The 27,438-nt window shown below is 39.4% G+C and overlaps 1 protein-coding gene and 1 long non-coding RNA gene across 2 annotated transcripts in view; one reads left to right on the top strand and one right to left on the bottom strand.

Moving 5' to 3' along the window:
* Positions 1 to 808: 808 nt before the first annotated feature.
* The window catches only part of LOC103458967 (uncharacterized), a 37,033-nt gene continuing 10,403 nt past the window's right edge, over positions 809 to 27,438 (top strand). The window contains exons 1-2 of the long non-coding RNA XR_532651.1: positions 809 to 971; positions 1,462 to 1,558. This is a non-coding gene — a long non-coding RNA (uncharacterized LOC103458967). The remainder of the gene's footprint in view (positions 972 to 1,461; positions 1,559 to 27,438) is intronic.
* si:dkey-87k14.1 (leucine-rich repeat transmembrane protein FLRT2) lies at positions 22,269 to 27,068 on the bottom strand. The gene is made up of 2 exons (XM_008400124.2): positions 26,564 to 27,068; positions 22,269 to 25,458 (listed from the first exon to the last, which is right to left on the bottom strand). The coding sequence occupies exon 2, from the start codon at positions 25,070 to 25,072 to the stop codon at positions 23,117 to 23,119; it is 1,956 nt and encodes a 651-aa protein (XP_008398346.1). The 5' UTR covers positions 25,073 to 25,458; positions 26,564 to 27,068; the 3' UTR covers positions 22,269 to 23,116.

Below are 27,438 nucleotides of genomic sequence, written 5' to 3'. Positions count from 1 at the left end.
AAAAGTTTTTGGACAGGTTTGATAACATTTTGGTTTCTCTGCAGAGCAACTTTGTGCAGCAAAAAGAACCATTGAGAGTGAACGATGTGAAAGCAGAATACATATTTTTCTGCATTTTAGTTTGCTTTGAAGTTTCTTGTAATAAAAATTATATGATAGGGAAGATAGAATGAGGTTATGGACCCTGAACTAAACCTCACTTGGTGTCTGTACAACATGACAAAGAGCTATTCAAAGAAAGAAAGGCAGAAATTATTTGACTCATCCATAGCCTGTCCCTTTTAAAAGATTTTGTCCTCAATTTTTCTGCAAGGAGTTTCAACTTAAAGGACTGTCGATTCAAGGCTTCGAATTTCACTTATTTTTTAAAAAAACAGATGTTGCAGCCCTGCCCTCCAGGGTTGTTCATTGAGCAGCAACCCTGAGCAGAAATCAAAGCTAGGATGAAGACTGGCACCTCTGGGTCTGAAGCCATGTTTTCCAGATGAAAAAGGGTGTGTGTCAGGGCTCTGTTACGACTTGGACAAAAAAAATGATGGGATAGGCCAATGCCGTTCACTTTAGATGGTGTTTGCTGCGCTTATCTTCAGGTGAGAAAAAGTTTTATAGCCACAGGCTCCACCCACAAGAAGTGAAAACAAAACAAAGGAAAACAATTACTTCTAATTAAAGTAAACTCTTATCAATGTAGACAAAATAAATAAAGTAATCATAACACTGACAAAAAGAAGCCTGAGACCAAAAGTACAATACTCAATTTAAGAGAAAACGCTCAATTAGCATGACGTCATTACGTCAGCACGCGACTCCCTCCCGGTGCGCTTTAGTCCGGAAACAGCTTTGTTTGAACATCTGAACCGGGAAAATGTTTGACACTGAAAATCACAAGCTAGGATGAATATGACAACTGAGAGAGGAACCCCGCGTGTGCACCCACGAGGAAACGCGCCAGTTTGTGCAGAAACCAAAAGGTAAGTTATGTCGCACGTGCGCATGTTTGTGTTGCGTGTGCGCTTGCATGTCGGTTCGGACGTTTACTGTAGGACATTGGGAAAATAATTTTAGGATTATTGAATTTTGTTCAGAAGTTAGGATAGAACAGAAATCAATCTAATCAATAGGGTACAATTTAAAGAAATACTGTATTGAGCTATTATAATAAAAAACTGTCACTGAACGCTTATGTACTTAATTTATTATTTGATCTGTTTCTGTTCTTGCCTACAATCATGATATATATGTAATGTATTAAAGATTTAAATGTGAAAAAACAAGCTGCTGATGTCGCAGACAAGCTGCAAAAAGCAGGGCTCACCTTCAGGAAACGACTATGTAGCTCAGCCATTCAGGAGGAGGTCAGGGTTTACCCTCCACTTCTCTCATTAAAGGATTGTGGTTGAGGCGTGTCTGTGTGTGTGTGTGTGTGTTTTGGTTACGTCTCCATTGGGTCAATTTTTTCAGAAGACAGAGGACCAGCTAAGGGGATTATTATTTTTGTCAAAGTCCATCACCAGCAAGATGATGTGGAGAAGGTAGAGCGGCTCCCAAAAGTCTACCAGTAAGTCAAAATGCCACATTTTTATGAAGTAGGAAAGTGGGACCATGATTGAGAAAAATAAAAAAATCTAAATATTTTTCATCTTGAATGTGACATGGTTTTGCACAACTGATCAAAAACGTAACAAATCAGTGAAGGTGAAAAACATAACGGCATGATTGCATTTGTGGTCATATCACATAATTCAGTTATGACATGCTGCCAAACGCCTACATCTAGAACTGGAATTATAGCAGCCCTGGACGTCTGGAGTACTCCTGACCCTGTTTATAGTAATCAGACTCCCTGTTGTGACAGCAGGCATAAACTTGAGACCTATTGATGAAACTCAATCCCCCAAGCATTAATTCAGAGGATTTACATGATCTTACCCCGGGAAGATTTTTGTTAAAAGTAAGACGGTACTTTTCTATGGAAGCATTTTAGTGGCGTAATGGTGGAATCGTGACTTGAATCTGATAGAGAGCTAAAGATGAACACAGATGTTTCAAAATGAAAAAAAAAAATCTTAGCTTATATACATTTAAAAAGAGATGTAAAAATATCTGCTTTAGCTGGCTCTGCGATCCACTCTAGTGTAATTGTTAGAAGATGGAGGTCAGGTTATAATTTCACAATGCACCTTTTTTAGTTAAGTGTTTGACATATACTTTTTAACACAAAGTTTTCCTCAGATAATATTCCACAGATTTTCTTGCATGAGGAACATCAGAACACATGTAAACGTGGTTAAGACGATCAGTCGCCTAAACACTCCCACAGTGATGTAAAATTGTAATTCACACAGATTTGAGGCCTAAAGAATATTCCATAGATTAAGAGAAACTGTAACTTACCACTGATCTTCATAAATTGTGAAAGAACTGTAAAACCTTTGGAATTGAAAGAGACGGTACTTTCTTTTTACCTTGAATGTATCTTGGTAATGAAACTGTAATATATTTTAGATTGTGCACAGAACGTTCCCTCCCCCCAGCCCCGGTTCAGTTTAAAAGCTCCATCTGAAATGATCAAAGCATAAAGAGGGAATGGTCCCAAGAGAGAGGGCACGGCTCAGTTAATAGGATTCTCCTTCCAGCAAGATTAGAGTTATCAATTTGCTGGGCGTCACATTAAGGAATCCTCAGCAGTCCGGGCCCGTGATGAACCAGAGCGAGGTTCACTCCAGATAATCAAAGTGAGGATCATAACGGTCCGAGGAATCCGGCTTAGTGCAGGGAGCGATGCTGACACTTTATCTGTGATGGTCTTCTGAAGTCCTGATTACAATAGCATTGATGAGGTGAGGGTTTGAATATCTTTAAAGTCTTCCTGAAGTGGTTAATATGTGGAGGCTCCTTTGTCAAGGAAGTTTCCACCCACCATTGCCTAAGAACAACAGGGATTATTTTGGGCTCATTAACAACTAAACATCCATAACTGTAAGATACTTTTACAGGAAAGCTGATGTCACTCAGTTGCTTATGTTCCTATGTCTGCTACCCATATGGAAAATATGTATATAATTCTCATAAAGTTTTTATCTGTTTTGTTTGAAACTTGTATTTAGTGCATAACACACTGAAACCAAGTACAAAATCCTTAGTAAATTGTCACAAAATTAAACTTATATAATCTAGGTACTTATCAAAACTAGATTTTAAAGTAATTTCCTTAGTAGAAAAATGTAATCAATCATCCATGAAGCTAAACTATTGCAAGTATAATAGAATATCTACTTATAGTGTCACAAATGTGAGAAAGTACAACCCAATTTGATGAGGTTGCATGGAAAAGCATAGGTTGATAAAAAGCAGATTTTGCGCATGCTGTTATAACTGTATTCCCTTTTGCAAACCCAGTAACATTGTTACAAAATATGTAAAGAAACATCAAGTTTTACAAGGTTTTATTGTTCACTATTCAATAGTTGTTACATTCATTTAGCATAAATGCTGCCTCAAACCCTCTTATTTTAGATGGCAGAGTTCTGCAGCTGAACATTTTACTGCTTTTTTCCCCCTTTTGGATACAAACTCCACCGGTACAAGCAAATTATATAAAATATATGATTTATTCTTAACTCTATGAAAGCCAATTTATTGGCAAGAAGTTTACCATACACATGTACTTATACAGACTAATTTAACATAATAAAACATGGACACCTTTGGTGTAGTGCAATAAGTTCATTTGAAGTAATTACTAAAAGCAAGCTTTAACTACACAACCCTAACATTCTTGCAATAATTTCCTATGTTGAACCTTTCCACATTTTGGCTACAGCTTCCTCAGACAGTATCTAGTGAACTTTACTGAAAACCATGTTAGTTGGTTATAAACATGGTCAGTAAAATGATGTCCTCTCACATTTTTGAAGTATGTTTTGCTTTTGATGCATCTCTGTTCTGAATAGTGTTTTTTGTACTGGGATGAATTCTCAGTAATCTACTGTGCTTTGATGTCACTGTCTGATTGTAGATTTCCCCATATTTAAAGTTCAACTATCCTTCTAGAGAGAGAGAGAAAAGAGTTTTGAGTGCCTTTAAGTGGTTGGATAATTATTAACCAAATTAATCATAATCCCAAACTGCACTTTCATGCAGTTTGGGATTCATTTGAATAAATCTGCAGTTCAGAGTTCTTGGAAAAATATTTAACGCTCACTAAAACGCAAAAGCAGTTGCCAACATTAGGTTCTGCAGCTGGGTCGACTACAAATCCTTTAGATCTTGTCACCATTTTGTTTTCTAGCAAACTGCCGTCATTTAAACAATTGATGAAATCTTCCTACATGCTTTTGTAACCTTTGAGTGTTTGAAGCAAAACGGTTTTAGCCGACTCCCGCACAAAATTGAGAAATCTGGATGTACTGGATGTTCATTTACATCTAAAACACTCTGAAAGCCAATAGATATGGCAGATTAGAGCCGCTGAAATGTTCTAAATAAAAGCTATTTACCACTCAACGGTTGAAATAAAAGTTTACATTTCAGGCAAAAATCAAATAGGAGAAAAAAGAATCAACAAAGGGAAGTTTTAAGCTTCAGGTACTCCAAGGCCAAAATAAACAAACTTTGAAATGAAATACCACTAAATAAAGGTAAAAAGAAAAATACAAAGTATGAGCTCAGTAGTTATCCACAAAACTGAGAAAAAGGGACTAGAACAAAAATGGAGGGGAACCCCTACCAGTGTTGTGAATAATAATAAAAGAAACTTCTCTTTTGGAATATTCGCTTTAAATTGCTCACACAGAACTATTCACACTAGGCTGCAAAAGTACACACAACAGATAGGATGACTGCAGATCAAGGCTCTGGTAAAAGAGACTTGGCACTTTGAAAGTAAGCTCTTGCGGTGGCTGATGCATCTCACCTGTGGCAGCCAGGTAGACCTGAAACAGAGGAGGAGGAAGTCCCTAGAGGTCAGTGATTGTACCAGATGTCATCTCTACACACCAAGTTTGCAGAACCTAATGGATTCGCATCCATGTGGCATTCAGAAATGGCCATATTAGTGCCAACAAATGACGCATCCGAAAAAATCTGCAACAACCCGAGCAAAAATGTACTTTATTTCAAACAACTGGAGAGTTTGATGTATTTCAGCAAATGGCCGACGGTGGCAACGCGATTGGAGCAACACGATTGGAGCAAACCCCACCTGATGCTTTTTGTTCAGAAATCTATGATTAACATAGTGTCCCATCAAATCTAATTTTAATTTTAATTTGAACAGAGCAATGGAAATTCTGTGTTTTGGCAATGAAAATCACACATTGAATGTGGAACAGAGGTTCACAATCTAGCAAGTTCATTATGCAAAATATGCATTTACATAAATACTGGATTTACTTTAAATAAAACTAATAATTCGCCATAATTTAATGAAATTACCATGAGTGATGCCTCAGTTATTATCTGCTTTTCTTTTGACCTGATTGGACTTGCCGTCCTTTGGGGAAACTTGTTTTTCTGTTTGGAGTGTTCAGAGCCGTATCATTTGCATTTATGATGTTTATTTAGGTGTTATTTTGACGACTACAAGTTAATCCTGCATGAGGCTCAAGCTTTAAAGTTTTGTTAATCTCTGCAGACCTTGTTTCATCGTTTGAAGCTTGTCACAGTAATTGTTTGAGACAGCAGTGCAGACACATTTTGACAGTAATGAAGTGTAAATACTGCAGTGTTTCCGCTGCTCTCCGTTCCACTCTTCCAAATTCCCTGTTAATAACAGCAAATTAGAGTCGCTTTCTTGCTTTAATATTCATTTCAACATGGCGTCAAGGAGCGTTCATCTTCATAAAACCGAACCGAAAACAGTTGATGCCTGCAGTTTGAGAAAACAGCCAATAAAATCATTGTTTTCAACACCTTTTTAAATGTCAGTGCTCTGTAAGCTGACATTAATCAACGAGAATAATTTTTTCTATGTACTTTTTGTAAACAGCTATTTCTTTGTATGAATAAAGTGACAGATAATCCTGTGCAGACGCAGAAATATAAACTTTAATACAGCCATTCAAAGCACTGACAACATGTTTAAACCTTTAGGTTAATCTCACAAATAAAATCCCAGTTTTCGGGCAGACAATTAAATCTCCATCAGGAATACTGACTGTGGTAATCACTGTCTTCGCTGATCGGAGATTACATTTTGCTCAAAGTTTATATGTGACTGAATCCAGGTGGTTGGTAAAATGAGCAGCTTAATTACAGCTGGAGAAAACGGTTTGCTGTATCATGAGAGGCAGAGTCCTTGTTTGTTCTGTGAGAGGACTCTACTTTTCCAGAGAAGCCACTGTAGGCAAACGCTGTACATATAGTTGGAAATTAACGGGGGTGAAACGGGGTATCAGTTTTAAAACGAAAGCCCTAAAGTTACCAATAAATCTATTGAAGTCCTGAGTTTTTTACTGGGCGATAAATGCTGTGATACTTGAAATTCCTGCAGTAGCAGGCGCTGACTTTTTATGTGGTTGTTTAAAACCAAAAAAAAAGAAGCCTTTTTTCTGTGGCTTGTTATGGTTAGGTTAAAGTCAGATTTAGACAGTTTAAAATACCCTTGGACATCTTGCTCTTTGGGAATCTATAAGTCTTTTTCTCATACATTCTGATCAGTTTGTAGAACTGCCACTCTTTCTAGTTGCCCATAGATCAATTCGTATCTGTCAGAAGGATGTTTTGTACTTACATTGACAACCCCTGATGCAAAGAATCATGCTATATTTGTCTGCTAAACTGAAATGTGATTATATCACATTAATTCTCAGCATGAATCATGAAAATACTTAACTAGGAAAAAAAGAAATATAAATGCAGTAGTTTAAGCATGAAGGAATACAGTTGTTGGTTCAGAGATATGAGAGAGAAAAGACTTGAAATTGCACTGAGTTTGCATAAAATACAGGAATTAATTAGTGAATGGGCGAACTGCCTTAGACCCTCTATATTATTATGTTTTCTGTTGCATTTGCTTGTTTTTAATGCAATGTATCTGTCATTTGAAAGACATTAACCAATCTAATTAATCAAGCCAAATTATATTGGGAAAAAAATACATTATAGAGGGGATAAATCCTCTGTGACAGGATGCTTTTCACACATTGGTTTCAACCATCTGCTCTGCTTAAAAATACATCTTAATTCTGGAAGAATATTGAAATGTGTTCATTAAATGTGGGGTTATGAGCACAGAAAATTATTTCTAGTACTCAGTGTGCATGTTAAATGCAATATTATTCGGAAAAAGACCAAAAATGCACGAAAAAAACCCAAAAAAGTTTTACATTTTAAATTCATATTAGTTTGGGTTTATATATTAAAGCGCATAAATTTGCAGATCTACAAGTTAAAGCTTTTCATTACCAGATGCTATCTAGTGTTTAGTTTGTGGTAGCTCTGGTTTTATGAGGAGAAATGATATGTATGGTCATCCAAACTTAAAAAATAACAATTTTATAAATCTCTGCAGTTCAAGTGTTTATATGACAAAAGTCCAAAGTTCGTCCTCTGTAAAACATTTTTTGGGTTTGTTTTTTGCATTGAGTTATCCATCTGATTTGTTTCAATTTCAACTTTCTCTGAACGATCAGTACTTCTATCAATGGAAATGTCTTCATTACTGACAGAGCAACAGAGACAAGATTGAAGTTGTAATAAAGCAGATTTATATCCTTTAAACAGAACATTAACTGCTCAAATATTGAGTGAAAAGACAGTTTTACTGCAGGAAAACTGTGAGTGACAGTTCAGTGGATTTATTTGTCTGTATAAGAGGCCAGAAACCCCGCTGCACTCGGCTGCTTCCAGCGCTCGCGGCCAAGATTGATCTTTGTCAGGGCCACAGAAATTCTCATTGTTTCTGAGAGAGGCAGTCCATTTATTTGAAGGCCCGCAGAGAGCCGAGACCACAGAGGGGAGATTTAAAAGGCAACCTATAAACTCGCAGAAGGCTGAAGTGTGTGAAGCATGTGGTCAAATCGAGAAGAGAACACTCATTTGTTCCTTTGCTGAGTGAAGTCTGATGTTCCATCAGGGAGCTGCAAGCCTAGATTGGATTTTTAAATGGGAAAAGTCAGAGTGTGGTTAATATTGAAAACTATAAATAACATGTTGCATCATGAGTAATTCAAGTTCGCCTGATGATTCATGTGTACTGCATAAACACGCCACAGTTATAAAACGTATACATTGGCGAAGTGATTTTACAGATCAGAGTTGAAATCTTCTGATTCTGTTTATGACATATTTTATTTTAAGTCCATCTGAACTGTTTTGGCTTAAATCATGGGTTTAATGCATTGATTAACTGATAATCTGACAAAGCAGATGCACTGAGATTATTTACACAGAAAAAGTGAGTAAAAGTGGACATGTTGTAGTGCTTCAATTTTAAACAAAAAAGAACAATTTATCAGCAAAGTATTTAAAGAAATTGACATTAAAAGTTTGTAGTCGCTGTGGTTTCGAGTTTTTTTTTTCTCCCACTGCTGGTTTAAAGTGTAAGATTAACAAAACACAGCATCTGTTGCTCGTAATCTGTCGTAGGGTGGCTGTGTGTGCGAGAGCCATTGTGTGTTAGCACAGTTGCACATTAGGGAGAAGGAACAGACGTTTTGGGACACTGTGGGAAGTGAGTGCCAGGACGAAGCTTTCTCTGTCCACAGTGGGGTCAGTATTGATACGGCCGGCCCAAAAAGGTTTGCCAGAGAACAAGCAGTTCATACAACTTTGTTCACTGTAGTGAAACCAAACCAATCAGGCTTTTGTAAAGTATACAATTTCTAGTGCTCACAATAAACTAATGTTTAGAAATTCAGTTGTTTTTATCAAATCAGTACCTTTAAAAACCTCTTCCAAGTTGTCCTTCTGTAATTGATGGAAAACAAAGTTTGTATTTTCCTGCTGGTAATACGAACAACTAACTGCTGAGCACACATCAAATTTTCAGATTTTAAAGTGAAAATTGACACTTATTACACTTTATAAATCGTGCAATCTGATCGTTAAGTAACAACATAGAAAGCCTACTTTCCAATGTAGAGGGAAACTGACAGTGTTGTGAAAAAAGCATTTGCCTCATTAATGTCTTCCCTTTCTGGTATTTCCTCCCGTTAATTGTCTTCATGCTTTCTTACCTTCCTCTACCTTGTTAACACAACTTAACTGTGATTAACCACATTCAATAGACACATCCAGGCCTGGGAGACCTGTTGAATCAATAAATTGCTTAAACACAACTTGTCTTACAGCATGAAGTAGGCTAATGGATATCGGAAAGCAACACATCATAGCCCAATCTAAAGAAATTCAAGAGCAAAGACATTGACATCTTTCAGTCTGGAAAGGGTTGCAAGGTCATTTGTAAGGGTTTGATGTCAAGAATCAGCAGGGAGAAGAATTATCCACAAATTAAGAAAACATGGAACTGTGGTGAACCTTTTCAGGAGTTTGGGTTTTACCAAAATTACTCCAAGAGTGCATAAATAACTCATCCAGGAGTCATTAAAGATCTGAGATTGTTATTCAATAGGAAAAAACTGGTGGTAGTGTGATGTTGTAGGGCAGTGGTCCCCAAACTTTTTCCTGTGATAGCCACATAACATTTCCCTTCTCTGGTGGGGGGCCGGAGTCAGTTTGTAACAGAAAAAGTGTTACCTGCACTGCCGGAAATTGTTGACGGGGGTGGGGGTGTGGGGGGTTAAGGTTAAAACTGTTCAGTGGGGGGGCTGCGCGCGTTTCTCGATTGATTTTTACCCAGAGAGAACATGGGCAAAATCCGTTAGTGAAACGGTCACTGGGACTGACTAGTATATATTCCATTGAGGGAAAGTAACTTTAACATATGAATTCCTCATATGTTAACATAAAGGCTTGTTTTGAAGTATAAGCTGCTACTTACAGGCATTGCTTYGAAGAACTCGACCTGGAATGCGGCGTTCATAACAAACACGTGTGTTCATCTGCTCTACCGCTAGCAAACAACCGTACTGATTAAATAACATAAAAGTCAAGYAGTTCCCTAAAAGTCCAACAGATGGCAGCAATGYGYCATGCAAAACAAAACACCCACAGTTTACAGGACACACTTCCTGCTAAAGAGCCCCCTGGTGGTTGAAGAAAAATCCAAATATAAACCGGAAAATACAATGTATGAAAAATAATCTGAATGCTCTCTGGTATGGACCTTACCACAGGGTCCGCCTTTCATTGGCTAATGCCCATTTTACGTCACAGATCAGCTATCACGTGGGTTACCGGCTCACAAACTCATGCTAATGTACAGACCGACAGAAAGTTTTTGCGTCAGGACTCGGAAAAAAAATGGTTCTCCGTCAGTGGTGTATCTGTACAGGCGATGTCAGGTATCCTGATCGTGTTTGTGAAACTAAAATTCACAGATTTCCAAAATCTGAAACGGAAAGCCTTGCTTGGATCAAAGCTTGTGCTCAACCGCATTTGCAGCTCAACCGTCGTAGGATCAATAAGAACAAAGTGTCTGCTGGCGTAAGTATTATTGCTTTGCTTTCTTTGTGTTTAGTGAATGAAAAAAAATAGTCAATAATAAACACATCCATTATGAAAACCTTTTAGCCAAGCATAATGGCAGTACCGATACAACTTCTACATCCTGAAGCCTGTCTGTTACAGCCTTACGTTAGCTGAACAGATCAATATGCAATGTGTACCGTATCTCACATACATTAAAGATTTTATTAAACCTGAAAATACTTTTTACAAAAATGTAATCGTGTTAGCCACTCTAGCTTTTACTAAACTGTAATCGTGTTAGCCACGCTAGCTTTTACTAAACTGTAATCGTGTTAGCCACACTAGCACCGAGTACCGTGTATAAGTCCTAGGCACATTCGAACCCTCAAAACCACGAAYGCCCGACTTACCCAGCTTTGCAAGAACAATAGCCATCAGTGATCTTGTCCACAGCTATATTTATGCTGAGGGTCTGAGGATCTGCTGTTTTCCTCATCGACTGGTAGCATTTAGCTGCAACTCGCACAATGTTGGAGGCATCGCATGGCTAAAACATCTTGATGTCGTCCAAAAAAGATGACATAAACTTGTTGGTTCCCTTGTCCATTGTCGTGGCTGTTATTTTGTGAAAATCCGGCAGAAATGCTAAACTAATCGACTCAGAATTACTCTGGAGAGTCAGTCGAAATGAAAAATCCCATAGAACCTAAGCTCTGCAAGGAGGTTAGTGTGAGACATGAAGTCACGTGGGACTTTCGAGGGGCGTTTCTGGGCGTAGCTTGGTAAGGTCCATTGTTCAGGGGGCCGGACCAAATGTGGAGGCAGGCTGTAGTTTGGGGACCACTGTTGTAGGGTCTTTAGACTTTTCCTGATTGATGGAACAATGAATTTGGTCTCAAATCTTGATCTTACTTCAAGTGTACTGCAGTTATTCAGTGGAGCAATGATCCAAAACACAACAGGAAGTCCATTATTATTGGCTCAAAAACAACAACAAGGTCTTGGGGAGGTCAAGTCAAAGTGTAGTTGTAAACCAAAAAAGAAACAGTAACTGACCTGAACCAGCCTTTTCATGCTTAAAAAACCCTCCAACGTGGATGAACTGAAAGAAATCCAGTCAGAAAAATGGATTAAAATTCCATGACAGTGATGGTGGCATGGGTGAGCCCACCAATTACTTTTTCACATATATGTTTGTTTAAAAAGTTTTTCTTTCCCACTTAAAATACTTCTTTCACGGCAGCGCTGACCAGGGTGTCTGGTCAGGAGTTTTGGCAGACACATACCAGCAAAAGACGGAAATGCATTTTCTGTTAGATGCAAGCATTGCTACCCTCCAAATCTGGGCCAGTTTTAAAATATCTGAAGTCCGCCACTCTATAGAAAAGAATATTATTCACAATCACATGTTTTGCACAGCTGCCAACCTTCCTAGATGTTGAGATTACAGCTCTTCATGTATTTTGTGTGCTCTGCAGGGTCTTAGTTTAAATTGCTGAATCAATAAATTTAATCAGAAAGAATCACTGAGATGAAGCTGTGACAGTGTAATGTCATATTGACTGTTCACAAACATAAACAGTGATTTTACCTCTAAAGCTTGTTTTATCATTAATGTGCACCATTTGTGGGGAAGATTAGGTTTTTGCAGAAAATTCAAAGAAAACCAGTTGTGCTTCCTTTGCAAAGCTCACATTTTATGATCCATGCTTTGTGAAATCTTATTATCTTCCTTTTGTGTATGTTTTAATGTTTCATTACTGGGCCGAATGGCTCTTTCTTTTACAGTCTCATTCTGCTTTAGTTATCTGTGTACATGAATCACTGACTGCTCTCAGTTACATAATGGAAAAGGAGCACACGCTCTAATGTCTTCACCAAGTATCGATTGAATCTAAATGACTGTCCTTATGATTCAGCTCTGGAAAGGTTTCTCATTAAGTGTCCCAGCAGTGATGAATGATGGGGATGGAATGGGAGGAGAAGAAGGAGGGAAGAAGACCAGGTCATTACAGACCAACAGATATGAAAGGACATCAGATCTTTCCAAATGTTCAAGGAAGAATCTCCTTCCCTGAGAGAATTGGGAAAAGGGGGTGTTGTACGAGATAAAGGGAGGAAAGATGTGCGAATGCTTTCTGTTTCTGCTCGTCTTTACAGTAATTCTTGTTGCCTCTCAGACAGTCTGGAGTACTGGCTGGCCTCATGGTTTGTTGTTAGTAACCCTGACACGTCCGCTGGGGATTCAGACCAATGCAGACTCTTAAAAAAAATAACAATTTTACAAGCTGACAAAAACATCTGAGGTATGAAAAAGAACGTTGCCGTTTTCAGTTGGAATCCTCATCACCAGTCCACTTTCAGTTCACCGGACTCAGTTCAAAATTTTGTTACGAGTAAAAACAATCCTCCAAGCACAGAGGGAAGGACTTAGTGCCTATAAATATAGTTAATTATTTGTATCTTGCCTTAAGTAGAATCACCATCATTTAGCAATGTCAAACTTTAAATTATATTACTGTTCATGAATGGTTCTGTACAAGAGCAGAACTCAAAAAGATTTAGAATTACATATTGAATTTAACAATAAATTCAAATGTTTTTTCCTCTATATCTTCACAATTTTTAACTACCTTCTGTCAACATGTCACACAAATCCCATAAAATACGTTGATGTTAGTAGTTAGAAGGAGACAAAATGGTAAATATTTAAAGAGGTACTGTTACTTTTTTAACCAAAACTGGATCCAACTGTGAGGCTGAGTTTCAGAACAGAAATCTAAAAAAACTAAACAAAGCCCCAGAGAACCATCTGTGTAACAGACCATGTTGTCAATAATATTTGCCAACATTGAAGCCAGAGTGATTTGGAGAGTGCAGTTCTGGCAGGCAATAGCAAGCTTCCTTGTGTCACATCACAATCAACAACTTCCAAAGCAGCAACTAAACATATTAAGTTCTGAAAGTCCAGCCAAAAGTTTTGTTGTTCATTTTAAGTTTTAGAACGAAGGAAAAATGTGACTGCCAGTTGTCTGTCAAAGAGTTTTCTACTGCCTTTATTTTTACTACCACTGTAACAGTCTCATTGAGCTGGAAAGCAGTGTAGCAAATCATTTATGGTACAAAAACTCAAGTTAAAGGAACTAGTAGCTTTAGTTAGTTTCATTTTGTCTTTAAGCACTTTATAACCCTTCTGTATCAGTCAGTCAGGGTTTGACTTCATCAGACTTCTGAAAAGTTTGGAGCATATTATGGCCCTAACCTTCCAATGCTTCAGAATGTTCATGTACTTAAAAAGGTTACCCTCAGCAAGAAAACAAGGGTTTATAGGAAACCAATTAGCAATAATCAGGCCTCTAAATGACATATGATGACTGTGAAAAGCCGATGGGTGTCTCGTTTGCTTGTCGATAGGCTAAATAGTAGGGATCTCTCCTAGGCATCAGTGTTTCATCATTTCTTCATCAGTGTCAGCGTGTTGCTGAGCCTGAGTGAGGCGGCTGAATGGATTAACATCAAAGCTGCTGCAGGAATCCTCTCCCAGGGTGAGGTTAATGCCAAATGCTCGTCTAATGAATCAGAAAATATGCCACGGATCTATCAAGGCTGTCTTTCTGGATATGAGGGTGAACCCGAGGGGCGGGTTTGCTGTATTGGGAATCAATGGGTACTCACAGGGCCCGTCAGCCTTGACGTGTGCGGATTCAGTGAGTATATCCAGACGCACATCTGAGTTTCACCTGTCAGTTTGTTATTAGCGGAGGGTTAAGTGCCCCAGACAAGAATAAAACCACCTGAGTTTTGTGATTCAGAACAGGCAGTTTCTCCAGCGCCTTTCATCAGCAGTCACCCTCCCACCACATGTGTCTGTCAATCAACATTTATTCAGTGCTTCAGTCGAACCGTTCTCATGGTAATGTCCTTATATTTAAATGGGAGGCATATAGGACCAGCGGTGCTTCATGGAAATGACACATTCTTACAAAAATGTAAGTCTACTTTGACATTTGTGATGAAGTAAAGCATAAACATTTTTAGAGGCCTGCTTTTCTCTTTTAGAAATACTTTTTACTGTAATTTCCACACGCACACTTACACATGTTCCTTACCTTTGATACGAATGCCACTAAAAGCATCTTTACTGGTTTTTAACAAACAGCTGTCTTCAGTCTAGATTTCCAAATATTCTTTAAGATATTACAGTTGGTAACATAAAATACTGCTATAGTAAGGCTTATTAAAAGCCATCTGTCTGTTTTTATGCTCATCTGCTCTTAGCAGGATTATTGGGACTGGTATCTGTCTCCAGTGTCCATTGATGAGGGACGGGGTTCACCTTGGAAAGGTTGCCAGTCCATCGCAGGGCAACACAGAATAGAAAACAATACACACATACTTCTACCAAATGGCAATTTTGGAGCAACCATGTCACTGAACATGTTTCTTTTTGGTTTGTGGGAAAAACTCCATGCTACTCCATTCAGCAACTAATTCTTTTTTTAAAAGGTTTTATTGGCTCTAGTGGCCTTTATTTGATAGTTAATTGACAGGAAAGTTGGTAATGAGAGATGGGGAAAGACATGTGGCAAAGATTGCCAGGCCAGGAATCGAACCTGTGACAGCCACGTTGAAGACTAAGGTCTCCATACATGGGTTATGCTTAACCTCTGTGCCACCACAGCACACCCTCAGTAACTAATTCAAAGCCCCTCCGCAGAGATGTCATCTTAATTCTTTGGGGGGCTTTGAATAATCAATGATCCAATTCTTTTAAGGGCTTTTCCCCCTACTTTGACTCCTCTGCGGTTTATTGCCATCAGTTCACAGGTCAGATGGCCAGTGATTCTGACATTGTTGTAATAAAACCACTGGTTTGACACCAGAGGCGTTGGAACTCTGCCAGATGAGCTCCAGAGAGGGCGCCAAAACCCCGTCTGGAGGGGGCGGCGCCCCGATGATGTTTTCCCATACACTTCAGCGTGCCTTACGCTCCTTCACCTCCTGCCCATAACAAGGTAAATGTAGCGAGTTTTACCCTTCACGTATCGTCACCTCGGGGGGATGGGGGGGGGGTGAGCGTTGCTCCTTCACCGTGACGTTCCCCTGTGGTGTTGCGCCACTGATGCAAAAAGCTGCGTGATATTTGTTCAGTGCTAGATAAGACTCGTTTCCTTTTTATCGGTGATGAAACAGCTCTGAGGTACACTGTGTCTAATGCACTCTACAGGATCAATATGCTGCTAAGATCTTGACACATTGTGTGAATCAGAGAGGCCCCGTCTCAAACTCAACGTGATATGTCAAAACATACAGGATGAACTGAGCTTTAGACAACATAAATGGAGAACAGGCAAAAACTAAAAACAGTTTCTTCATGTTTCTGGTTTTATGAACAGCAGTATTTTAAATTTCATTGATTGAATCACTTGATCTTCTAATAACTCATGTTGGGAGTAAGAAATCTGTACTTAAATACGTTCATATTGACAGAATGTAGTGCTTATGTGTTGATTCATTCTCACTGTTCAGGAGGTTCAGTTGAAATTAATAAATAATGTTGCTGCATTGCAAATGAGGAATTATACACAACACTACTGGAGTGCAAACATTTTCTCCAAGTTTGATGAAACGATTGCCCTGTTTGCCACAAAGTAAACTGTAATACAACCAAATAACCCCCTGCTCTGTGATCTATTAATCATTTCCAGCATAAATTATTCCTTTATATCTTTGCCTTAACAGTAAATCAATGCAAAAAGATACAGGGATGGGGCTGGGGTGACATTTTACTGCTGATTTCCCTGTGCACGCATTTTCACCTCTCTAACCAAGCCACAGAGAGAGGCAGTCTATCTCGGGTGAAGTGTCGTTTAGTTTGGTGCCCATTTTTCATAATCCACTGGACTTCCACAGATCAATACGTGTGTGCGTGTGCGTGTGTGTGTGTGTGTGTGTGTGTGTGTGCGCGCGTGTGTGCGTGTGCGCGTGTGTATGTGTGTGTGAAATGGGACTGGTGGCTGTTTGTGGGTCTTTAATGCAATTTAATGCAAGCTGACCACAGTAATGACCAGGAGCAATGGAAAACAAACATTCCTGGGAATCAGAGCCCTTTAATCTGTCCACCGTGTGATGGAGAGGTAAAGGCGCTTCTGTTTGTTTAAAACCACAAAAATAAAAACTACGCAGACTGAATCAATCCCTTAGGAGAAGAGAATCGATCCAATCATGCAACTGCATTTGGTATTTCTAATGTTGGCTGCATTACCTTACAATAAAATGTTAGTCACTGGAATTTGAGCAAAAATCATTAAGTTGCTCTGTGGGCTTTTTTTTAAATCAATAAAACCATGAATATATTCAGGGTGTCAAGGTCTTGTTGGGATGCTTTCATCTTTCTCTGATTGTATTGAAAGTTTGCTCAGTAAGACCTCGATCCTGAAGATAATGAAATATGAAAAAAATATACACATACTGAATGGTGACATTTGGTTTGACTAGTGCTGGATTATTAATTTTTCTTTAAAACAGATCAAACAGCCTTAATGTAAAAAAAAAAAAAAGTATTTGCCTAAGGACTGCTTGGTATTTATATAATTATCTCTGGTGTTAATACAACACTGAATGTTATAGGAAATAATTAAATACTGCACAATTAGCACCACTCCCATTGCAGCTGTTTCTGCTCTGGTGTTAATTACAGGCTGTATGAAAGGTGAATCCATAGTGCAGCTTCAGAATGGGAGTTGGGATGGAACTGTAAAGATCACCTGCTTTCAGAGCGAAGGCACACATGTCACATGGTTTTGTAATAGGCACACAATATGATGATTTTTTTTGTATGGTTTGTTTTGGGCAACTTTAAGCCTTAGAATGTGTCAGGTTGCCTTAATTGGCTCTGCTATTGGGAAACTGACATTTTTACCTCTAACATCCTGGCCAACAACAGAAAATGAGCACCTGGCTTCATGGAAACCATGAATGTGATCCCAATCCAACTACATCAGTGGCTGGTACCGTTATAAGGCATCATGTGTGCGACTGTTGACATTCATTCATGATTCTGCCTGTGACAATGTTCTCCTGTGTCCTTTCAAAACATATTAAATCCAATCAATATGCCAAAATTAAGCCATTCTCTGAGGGTGGCAGCAATAATTTGGGTTATTTAGCGTGTCATAAGAGAAAAAATGGGGGATCATTATTCAAAGTCATATTTTCACAATATTATTCAACAATGTTATGTGTAAAACTAAATATGTAATTATCAAACTAAATATTTCTTCGTAAACGCCGACCTGAATGAGGAAAAGTGAAGCCTGTGGTGTTTTAAATCATATTGGTTGTGTTGAGACTGGCAGTATGAGTTGGTAATGTATTCTTGGAGTAGTTTTACTAGCCTAGCTACTAATTGAAAGGCTCATTACTGTTTAATGTTGTGGATTACAGCTGTTTCTGTGATTTGCTGGTGTTTTACAGCCTTAGATTGTGTCGTATCCCTCTCATCCTAGACAATATCAGTGACTTTATTTCTCATCTTTTCTTGAATTCCTTTAATTCAGGTATAGCATGTTGCTTTTTGAAATTTTTTGATCTTCTCCATGCTCTCAGACACGTTCTGTTTAAGTTATTTGCTATTACAGATATGACAGTGATTGAGTTTAGGTGTAACTTGTGAAATATATTCCAACTGGAATTAATTGCAGTTAATTTGTGATTCTTTTCACAAAAATTGGAAATGATCTCAGACATTTGTGGCAAAATACTACTTCACAGAACAACACAAACGTCTGCTCTGGTAGTTTGGTGGAATAGCTGTTTTCTGGTCCTTCATGCTCAGCACTGCCTTGTATTTGCCTTAACCAGCCTCATTGAGTTCCGATAATTAGCAGTCAGTGTCTTAAACCAGCAGATCTAGAGCCTCATCATAGATTGTGCAGATCAGCTTTTTAATCTTGTAACTTTGTCCCTAGTTTTCTGCCATGTTAGTCTAGATCGGTTCTCATAATGGCAGGTTGTTGTGGCAAACTCTGAATGATAAAAGCATTGGTAGTAAGTGATTTCTCTTCTTCAGTATGTTTTTTCCAGTCTGAATTGGGTGGATGTGCTCCCATGTTCTTACTTTCAGAGAAGGTGTTTTTCTTTTTTTTTTTTGTTGCTGTGCAGAGTAGGATATTGTATTAGTTTCCTGACTTCTGCTCCAGTGTACCTTTATAGAAAGATAACCGGAGCAGTGAATTGGATCTGGGAGTCTTCAGAGCCGGTTTGCATGTACCGACAGTTGAATATCTGTATTACCTTCATTTTCAACAGTAATTTTCTTTTCTGATGCATTAACAATTGTCATTGATTCCCATAATCACAGCTGTTTAACAGTTTATTGGTATTGGTTTAATAAAGTAAATATGCAAGGTATGTGTGTATAGTACCTATAAAAAGCATTCACCCCCTTGAATGTTTTACACTTTCTATTGCTTTTACAAATCAATCATGATAAACAAAATTGGTCTTTTTTGGCAAAAAAAACCCCCAAAAAACTTTTAAATGTCAAAGTATCAACTGATTTCTACAAGATAACGACAAAAAATATGAAACATAAAATGAGTGATTGGATATGTATTCATCCCCTTTAAGTTAATATTTTGTTTATGCACCTTTGGCTGCAATCACAGCATGAAGCCTATCAGGCTACAGCTTTACTAACTCGTCAAGCTCTGTCAGGTTGCATTGAAACTACAGGCTCGCTCTGTAGTTTACCTTCTACCTTTTCAAGTCTTCCAGGGCTTCATGCTGAGAAGCATCTCCACAACATGATGGTTCCATCACCATGGTTCACAGTTCGGATGGTGTGTTTGTGGTGCTGTGCAATGTTTGGCATCCTAATGGACAAAAGCTCAATTTGGGTCTCATCAGACCAAATAACTTTCTCCCACTTGACCAAGGAGTTGAGCCTTGATATAAATTTTCTTCGGCAGTGGCTTTCTCATAATCACTTTGCCATAAAGCTTTGACTGGTGAAGAACTCAGGCAGCAGTTGTTGAATGCAGAGTATCTCCCATCTCAATTGCTGAAACTTGTAGCTCCTTCAGTATAGACAGAGGATTCCTGGTGTCCTCTCTCCTTAGTCTCCTTTTTGCACCGTCACTCATTCATTTGCTAGGCCTTCCTGATCTAGATTTATATATGTAACATAGTCCCTTCATCCCTCCAAGGGGCTCTTCAGTGCCTTAAAGTTTTTGTTTATCCATTCCTTGATGCTGTTCATAGACCTGTTCTTTGATTTTCTTTAAGTGTTACTTGCAGATTTACAGATCAGCCAGTGACTGGACCTTCCAAAACCAGGTGTTTTTAGACTACAATCACTGGACTTGGGTGATTTCTATTCCACTCATTCTGAGACTCCTAGTACCAGTTGGCTGGACCTCTGTTGAATTAGATCATTCACTTTAAAGGGGGTGAATATTAATGCAATCACCTACTTTATCTTTCCTATTTTTATTTAATTTTCAATATTTTATAGAAATGAAATCTTTCTCATTAAAAGGCTTTTTGTCATTTGTTTAGTCAAATAAGACACATTTTGCTGATCATGATTGGTTTGTAAAAGCAATAGAAATGGTAAATAAACCATTTTGTTGTGAATACCTTCTGTTGTGGGAATTTGTTTGGTCTTTTAAAATGCCTCAGTATTGACCTGGTCTGCGCCCCGCTTCTCGCCTCATGGCCGCTGCAGATTGGCACTAGCCCTCAACAATCCTTCAATTACAATGGTGTTTTCTGTTGGAGTGGACTCTTGTGTATCACACACTGAGATAATTAAAACCAAATGCAACACGGTTTGTATAAATAATTGACCAGGTAATCATACTTTTTAAGCTGGTGGGAGGATTCAGGATTCCCCCTGCTTACCTAAAGAAGACTTATCGATTGCAACTGGAAGCCGTTTAAAGACAAACACAATAACAATATGGACTTGTTAATAAAAAACTGTTGCCAACTCTAAGGGTTGCAAATAGAAAACATTAAATTCTAGTCAGTTTTGCTGCAGGACCTGATGTTATTTAGACTCCATATTTTCATCAGTTTTTCCCTCCGAGGTTTTACTACTGTGTGGTAAACTGGTGCAATCAACTGGGCTGTTAAGTTTTTTATCTAACACCTACACTCATGTGTTTTGTGAAGTACTGAAATTTATTGTGTATACACTGTATTATTTAAAAGATTTTTTGTGTTTGTGTGACTTTTAAAGGAGGACTTCAGTTAGAGTAGGCCCATTTTTTCATCGCTCCTTTGTAAAAACATTACACTGCAATGCTTTCAGTTGTTTTAAGATTTTTAAAATATAGTTTGTAATGTATCCACAGCAAAGTGTGTATGATTTAGTAATACAGTATCAGAAGTTGATCAGTATTAGGTAAGATACCTTAATTTCAGAAGTCTATGAACATTTACTTATTGATATTGCTTTTCTATTTTTCTGAATCAATTTCTCACACAGTGACTAGAACAATCTTTATGATTAAATCTAAAGGTTATGAGATTATTTTTTCATATAAATATATGGAAAACATAGTAATAGCTGTCTCTCAACTAGAAACGGATTAAATTCTCCCAATCTGGGACATTTTAGTATATGGATGTTGACAGGATTGATCAGGTCTGTTGTGGTGAAGAAAGCTGAACTGAAAGTTGCTTCTCTGGATTTACTGGTCAGCTATTTCCAACTTCTGAATGTGGTCATTGCTAAAAGTATGACATTTTGGATACAAATTGATTAAATTTGATTCTTCTGTTTGGTGACCATGAAGGCTTAAGATAAAGTTAGGAGCTCAAACTGAATACGTTCCAGGGCTTTGACTATCTAATAAAGTTGCCTCTATGTCTAATCAGATGTCACTGAAAAGAGGGGATGTCTGGGTCTCCCTTCCAGACCTGGCATTTTTGGAAAGGAATAATAAATAAGTGATGAGCATCAAAGAAACAGTTGGATTGACTGAAAAAAATAGTGAAACTGATGCTTTTGCATTTGAAGCGTTCATTCTGGATGCTAGAAAAAAACAGATCTACCCAGTGATATTTCCAGACTCAATTTTGGAGTTCCCAAAATATTGGATAGACAAAGGGATACACATAGTTCCTCCAGTGGTTTCTAGGCCTTTCCGACAGAGCCCCAATGGCCTATAAGAATCTCATTTAAGTCACTTTTATTCAGACTCTTTTACTCTCAGCCATGATCCATATCTCATTACCATAGGAGAGGGTTTGAATATGGATGGAGCCGATCCACCTGTCTGTCTCTTGTTCCATCTTGCATTACTAAACTGAGATGCTTGGACTCGTTTGTTAGAAACAGAATCTCACCATGATTGAGATTCTGTTCTTTCTAAATACAATCCCAGTAATTGAACAATAGTTGTAGATTTCTTTCATTCATCTGCCCTTTTAAGAATGCTTCATATTACAAGCAAAGACCCCACATTGACACCTTTGAATTATGTGAACTGTTCAACTTGTCAAAGGTTGTCTTAATGAATCCCTCATCCAAATTTAAAATTACTACATATATGTGCATATAGACTATAGATACTGTGGTCTAAACTTTGCCGTTTATGTATCTGAGTTTCACTGCTGTGTTTTAGTTCTGTGTATTCATCTCTTTGTAATTCAGGACTCTGTGCTATCCCACATTAAATACCATCAAATGTTGTTGCTCATGCTAAGCCAGAGTCTGGAATAAATTCCCATTTGGAGATACGTTTTAATTAAATGTATCACGAGATAAATAAATAAAGAGAAGCCAAAGTATTATTCACAATATTCCATTAAATTGTATATACAAGGATACATCTTGTGCAAAAACATGGATTTTAAACACATTTTAAGCTGATAACTTCAAGGCACATTAATAAATTCTTCTGCTAAAAAAAAGTCAATATTAAACTCAAAGAAAATACTTTTGTTTTAAGGAGTTTAACATTCAGAGGTTGTGCTTCTTTGCAGCTCACTTTGTGACACCAACACCAATCACAGCAGGTGCTGATAACAAGACCCACTTTGCTGTGATGATGTATTAAACTGGAGACGCAGGTGAAAGCTCCGCAGCTTGCCACTTTCTGAGTGTTTAATGAGTGTGACCTTTAAATTTCTTTCTAAAGCAGAGAGAAAATGGTTTGCATATGGTCCAACACTTCTTGGAGAGTCTAATATTCTCACCTGACTTCTGCTGCAACCACACAGCTCATAGCAGGAAAACTACACCCTCTAGTGGTGAAAATCTGTTATCCTCGTGTCTATCAAGATTCTTTAGAAAATGCATCAGCAAAAACCTTACACGATAACAGTAAAACAAGTCATCCTCAATTCTTAAGAAAAAAAAATGTTTCTTTATATGCGTTTGTGCACAGAACTGCAACATCACTACTCCAAAAAACAACAACCTATAAATCCGACAATGTTATGTAAAAGAGATGGTCAAGTCAGTTGTATAAATTACATTTTTGAAGACAATTTTCAAATAATTTTAACTTTACAGAGTTCAAAAATGTCCGAGCAGTTTTAGGAAACTCCTGATGGTTGTCTTGAACCATCATGATTCATGATCTTGAACGTTGTTCTTGCAGTACACTGTGGTGTTGTTCACTGGGGGGCAGTCTCTGAAGCTGACTCCTCCATTAGGGCTGTAGATAGGCTGAATGCGGAAATCTCCCTTGAGGAGCTGCTCATTGTTGAGCGACACTATCTGGAAGCCTGTTTCAGTCATTTCCAGGAGGGAATTATCTTTCTTTGTGCCAGCCTCACAATAATCGTCTTTTCTACGTCCCCGGTTGTACTTCCACTCCGAGCGACTCTTCTTGTGCATGTGCCAGCAGAAGATACTGAGCAGGACCACCAGCACCACAATCACAGCCCCACCGATGAGCCCAGCCAGAAGGAATGGCGAGCCATACTCTGGCTGTGTTGCCTGCTCGGGCCCAGAGCGTCTCCTGTTGTTGTTATCTGGGCTGAAAAAGGCTGCAGTTGTCACAGCCTCGGTGCACAGAGTGTCATCCTTGGGCCTGTAATTATTGAACGCATCCAAGGGAATAACGCAGATCCGATACGTGGACTTGGGTTCAAGATTAGTCAGTCGGATCCCCCGATGATCCCCACCCACTATCCTCTCTCTGACCGTGTCTCCGGTCAGACTGGGCTCCATCCTGGCCCAGGTCACCTTGTAGGCAGTGACTGGAAAAGAAGCCAACCAGCGTACATGGATATCCGACCCATTTAAGATTGTGAAGGTAACCTGTAGAGGCTGCTTAGTCCGCAGTCCATCCTCCCTTGTTGTGTAGATGGTGTAGAGGGTGGGCAGTGTGGTTAGGGGTCGTTTTGAGGAGGAAACATGTCGAGTAACCAAAGGGAAGTCTGTTGAGATGGAAACGGTTGAGTTCATAGCAGTGCCAAATGTAGAAGCAGGCTTTGTGCAGTGGACCAGGTCAGCGCTCAGCTCTCTGATCACCATACCTCGCAACTTTTCAGGCTTATGGCACATGAACCCACGCACATTCAATGATGCAGGAAGAGATTTGAGCCATGACACCACCCAATGCATGCCGCAATCACAGAGCCACGGGTTGTTCCGGACGGTGAGCTGCCTGAGATTCCCAAGCCCATCAAAGACTCCCGTCACTAGTGACTGCAGCTGGTTGTTAGACAGATCTAACTTCTCTAGCCTGTGCAGACCTGCCAATACTTTCACAGGGATCTTGGTTATCTGATTTTCCTGAAAGTTTAACTTAACAAGCATCTCCCCAGGAAGGAGCGGGGGAGGGTAAGTTAATGAGTTTCGTGCTAGAGACAAGTCTCTCAGGGTGACCAGGTCTTGAAAAGTCCCAGGTGAGATCCCTTCATCTGTTAGCAAGTTCCCATCTAACAGCAGGCGTTCCAGTCGGGTGACATTCTGAAATGCTTCCTCTGCAATGACCGCAATCCGATTCTCATCCAACCTTAGCTCTTTCAGGTCATCTGGGAGACCAATAGGCACACTGCTCAGGTGGTTTTTGGTCAAGAAGAGCATCTTTAGGCTCAAGGCTTCCCTAAATGCACCTTCTTCCACTCCAACAGTAGAAATGGAGTTATCATCCAAATGCAGCTCCTCCAGTCGAAGAAGCTGAGCCAGAGCTGCCCGAGAGATGGTCTGAATGTTGTTCTCCTGCAGATGGAGAACTCTTACATTTTTTGGCAGGTTAACTGGAAACTCATCAAGCTGGTTACCATAGAGATACACAGTTTCCACAGAGGCCACATGGTGTAGCTCCAGCGGAAAGCCGGCATTATTGATCTGATTGTTGTGTAGGTAAATGGTCTTGTAGCCCTCACCGATTCCCAGAGGCACTGAGGTCAAGCTCCTCTCGTTGCAGTAAACAAAGGTCCGGTCACAGCGGCACTCTTCGGGACAGTTAGAGGCTCGTGAAAACTGGAGATGAAGGCCTAGCAGTATAGGAATCCACGGTCTTACTAAGGAGGTCCAGTCCTTACTCCATAAACGCCACAGTATCTCCATTTCATATGATTCAATACAGCAGCATCAGAGAAAGTAACTATTGGATTTAATGAAATGATAAGAATCAGGAATTCCAGCTGAGGAATCATAAGATCTATGCACTGTGTCCATTTTGGTGCTGCAAAAAGTCCTCAGCAATTCCTCAGTAATCGGTTGTCCTGAGGTTCCCCCCAAAAAATGGGAATACACTAATGGATGTTATTCCTTCACCCACACCCACCCATTTCTGAACTGGTTCATAAAGTCCATCACATTTTCTCCATCGGCTTACAAAGCAGAATTCAGGTGCTGAGGATCGATGAAGTCGCATGCATTCCGGGGGATCATCGCGTCATGACCTGATGACAGTTCCTCAACAAAACACCATTGTGGCTTCACACGCAAACCTGCAGCAGAAACACAGTTTACAAAAAAAATTAGGTTTCATTTCTGCTTGTCCAAAAAAAGCTTTTATTCTACCAAACTGCATTAAGTTATTGTAAACTGGAGCAAGAGAGAATACATTTAATGCAAATGTATTTATTCAGACGCATAGGTGTAGCACAATATTTAAATGGATACTGAGAGAACGCATGAAAAGGAGTTTCTCTGCTTCACAAGTTGACAGTGAAGCAAAAATATACGCCGAAATCAACTAACCAGCAAAAATACTGCACAGAGCAGCATTCCTCTGCTGAGTTCAACCTCAAGATAAGAGCAGCCTGCTTGCTCCAAAGTCAAATTCCTGCTCTGCATTTTTTTTCTCAGCGAGACTTTGTATTCTTCCCCGTGTCTGATTCATTAAGTCTGGTGGTGCCGGAGGAGAGGAGGACTGTAGGAAGGTGATGAACGCAGCCTGTCAGCACAGATAAGATGAAACAAATTCCTTGCAGAGGGACACAACTAAGATCGATGTGGGCCTCTCACAGAGAGGAAAGGTACTGCTGTGACTACAAGGTCAGAGCATTTAAACAAAGTGTGGAGAGTTTCTTCATCACTGGGTTCAGCAGGAGGGGGAGCAATCTGTTATTATTGTCAAAAATCAAGAAAACTACTCATTAAAACCTCCTGCTGGAGCTCTGATGACAGCGTGATTGGGATGCATTCTTTGTGTTTGTTAGTCGGAAAGTGAGAAGTGATGAAACGGCAGCAGCCTGTTGACAGATTGCATTGATTTCTGGCCAAGGCAGCTCAATAGTTATGTAATGTTCTCGCTTGGGGTGTTGGGGGGCAAATAAGCCATCAAGCTGAGGCTGATTATGATGACCGCGGTTATTAAGCGTGGTTTCCAGCATCAGACTTGAAGCATGATAATTCCTGCTCTTTGCTCCAGTCTGGAGAAGAAAGTTCGGGATTTATCGGACAGGAGCTCTGTTAGAGGAAAATTCTAAATCCTTTTTGATTCAACAGATATATTTTAAGCCTTATAAAGAGGATTTTTTTTTTTTCAGAGAAGAAAGTTTTCTGTCTAATAAATTCAAAAGGCTTCCCAATCCTGAATTTTCTCCTCACCTTCAGGAAAGTAGAAAGTCTCCCCTGTTCACGCCGACTCGCTCCGCTTGGCTCCACGCACAGCGCTGCGCACACAGCGAGAATAAACTCCGCATCCTTCCCGCTGCGCTCCGCTGCAGTTTAAATAAATGACATCGCGCTGAGTGTGCATGGTTCTGACCCAAAAACAAACTCCGAGGGACGCATGGACTTTTATAGCACAGGATCTTCCTTTCAGATTCTCATACACGGAGTCTATTGAGCCTGTGCCCGGCTGCGCCTCTCCGGGGCTTCCGGTGAAGTTCCTCCGCCGGCTTCAGAGGACGAGAGGGGGCCACAAACCCGGGAGGGGGCCAAAGTCAGCAGCTTCCAGTCTGACCGCCGCTCCGCCGCCCGCTCCCCGGGATTGGAAGTCCATGATCGGTGTTGACTGTTTGAGGCTGCCTTGTTCGGTTCTGGTCCTGGTTCCTTCTGTTAGAGGTCCGTGAATAACCGAGTCGGTGTTCTCCCTCCCTCTGCTACACGCCGTCTCTCCGTCTCTCTCTCTGCTCATGTCTCTCCATCCTCATTCCCTATCCCCCTCCCTCCTTCCTTCTCACCCCTCCTCTATGTGGGCTTTTAAACATATATATGTTTTAAAAATATGGAGAAAAATGCCACTAAAAAGGATCAGCTTCTTTTATTTTACTTTTTATAGGTATATATTTGAGTAAAATGAACATTCTTAACTACTGACATGTCTCTGAAATTCCGAGCAAAGATTTTGTATTGCAGAAAAACGGTCAAAATGACGAAAGAGATGCAAATCTTTTAGACATCAAATAATTCATATTCATTTAGGAACAACAATGTTTTAAGAGTTCATAAATCAATATTTGGTGGAATAACCATTATAT

This window comes from Poecilia reticulata, linkage group LG22 (assembly GCF_000633615.1).
Source record: "Poecilia reticulata strain Guanapo linkage group LG22, Guppy_female_1.0+MT, whole genome shotgun sequence".
Classification (NCBI taxonomy): Eukaryota; Metazoa; Chordata; class Actinopteri; order Cyprinodontiformes; family Poeciliidae; genus Poecilia; species Poecilia reticulata.
Note: the sequence above shows the minus strand (reverse complement) of the source record. Positions and strands in the feature narration are given on the sequence as shown.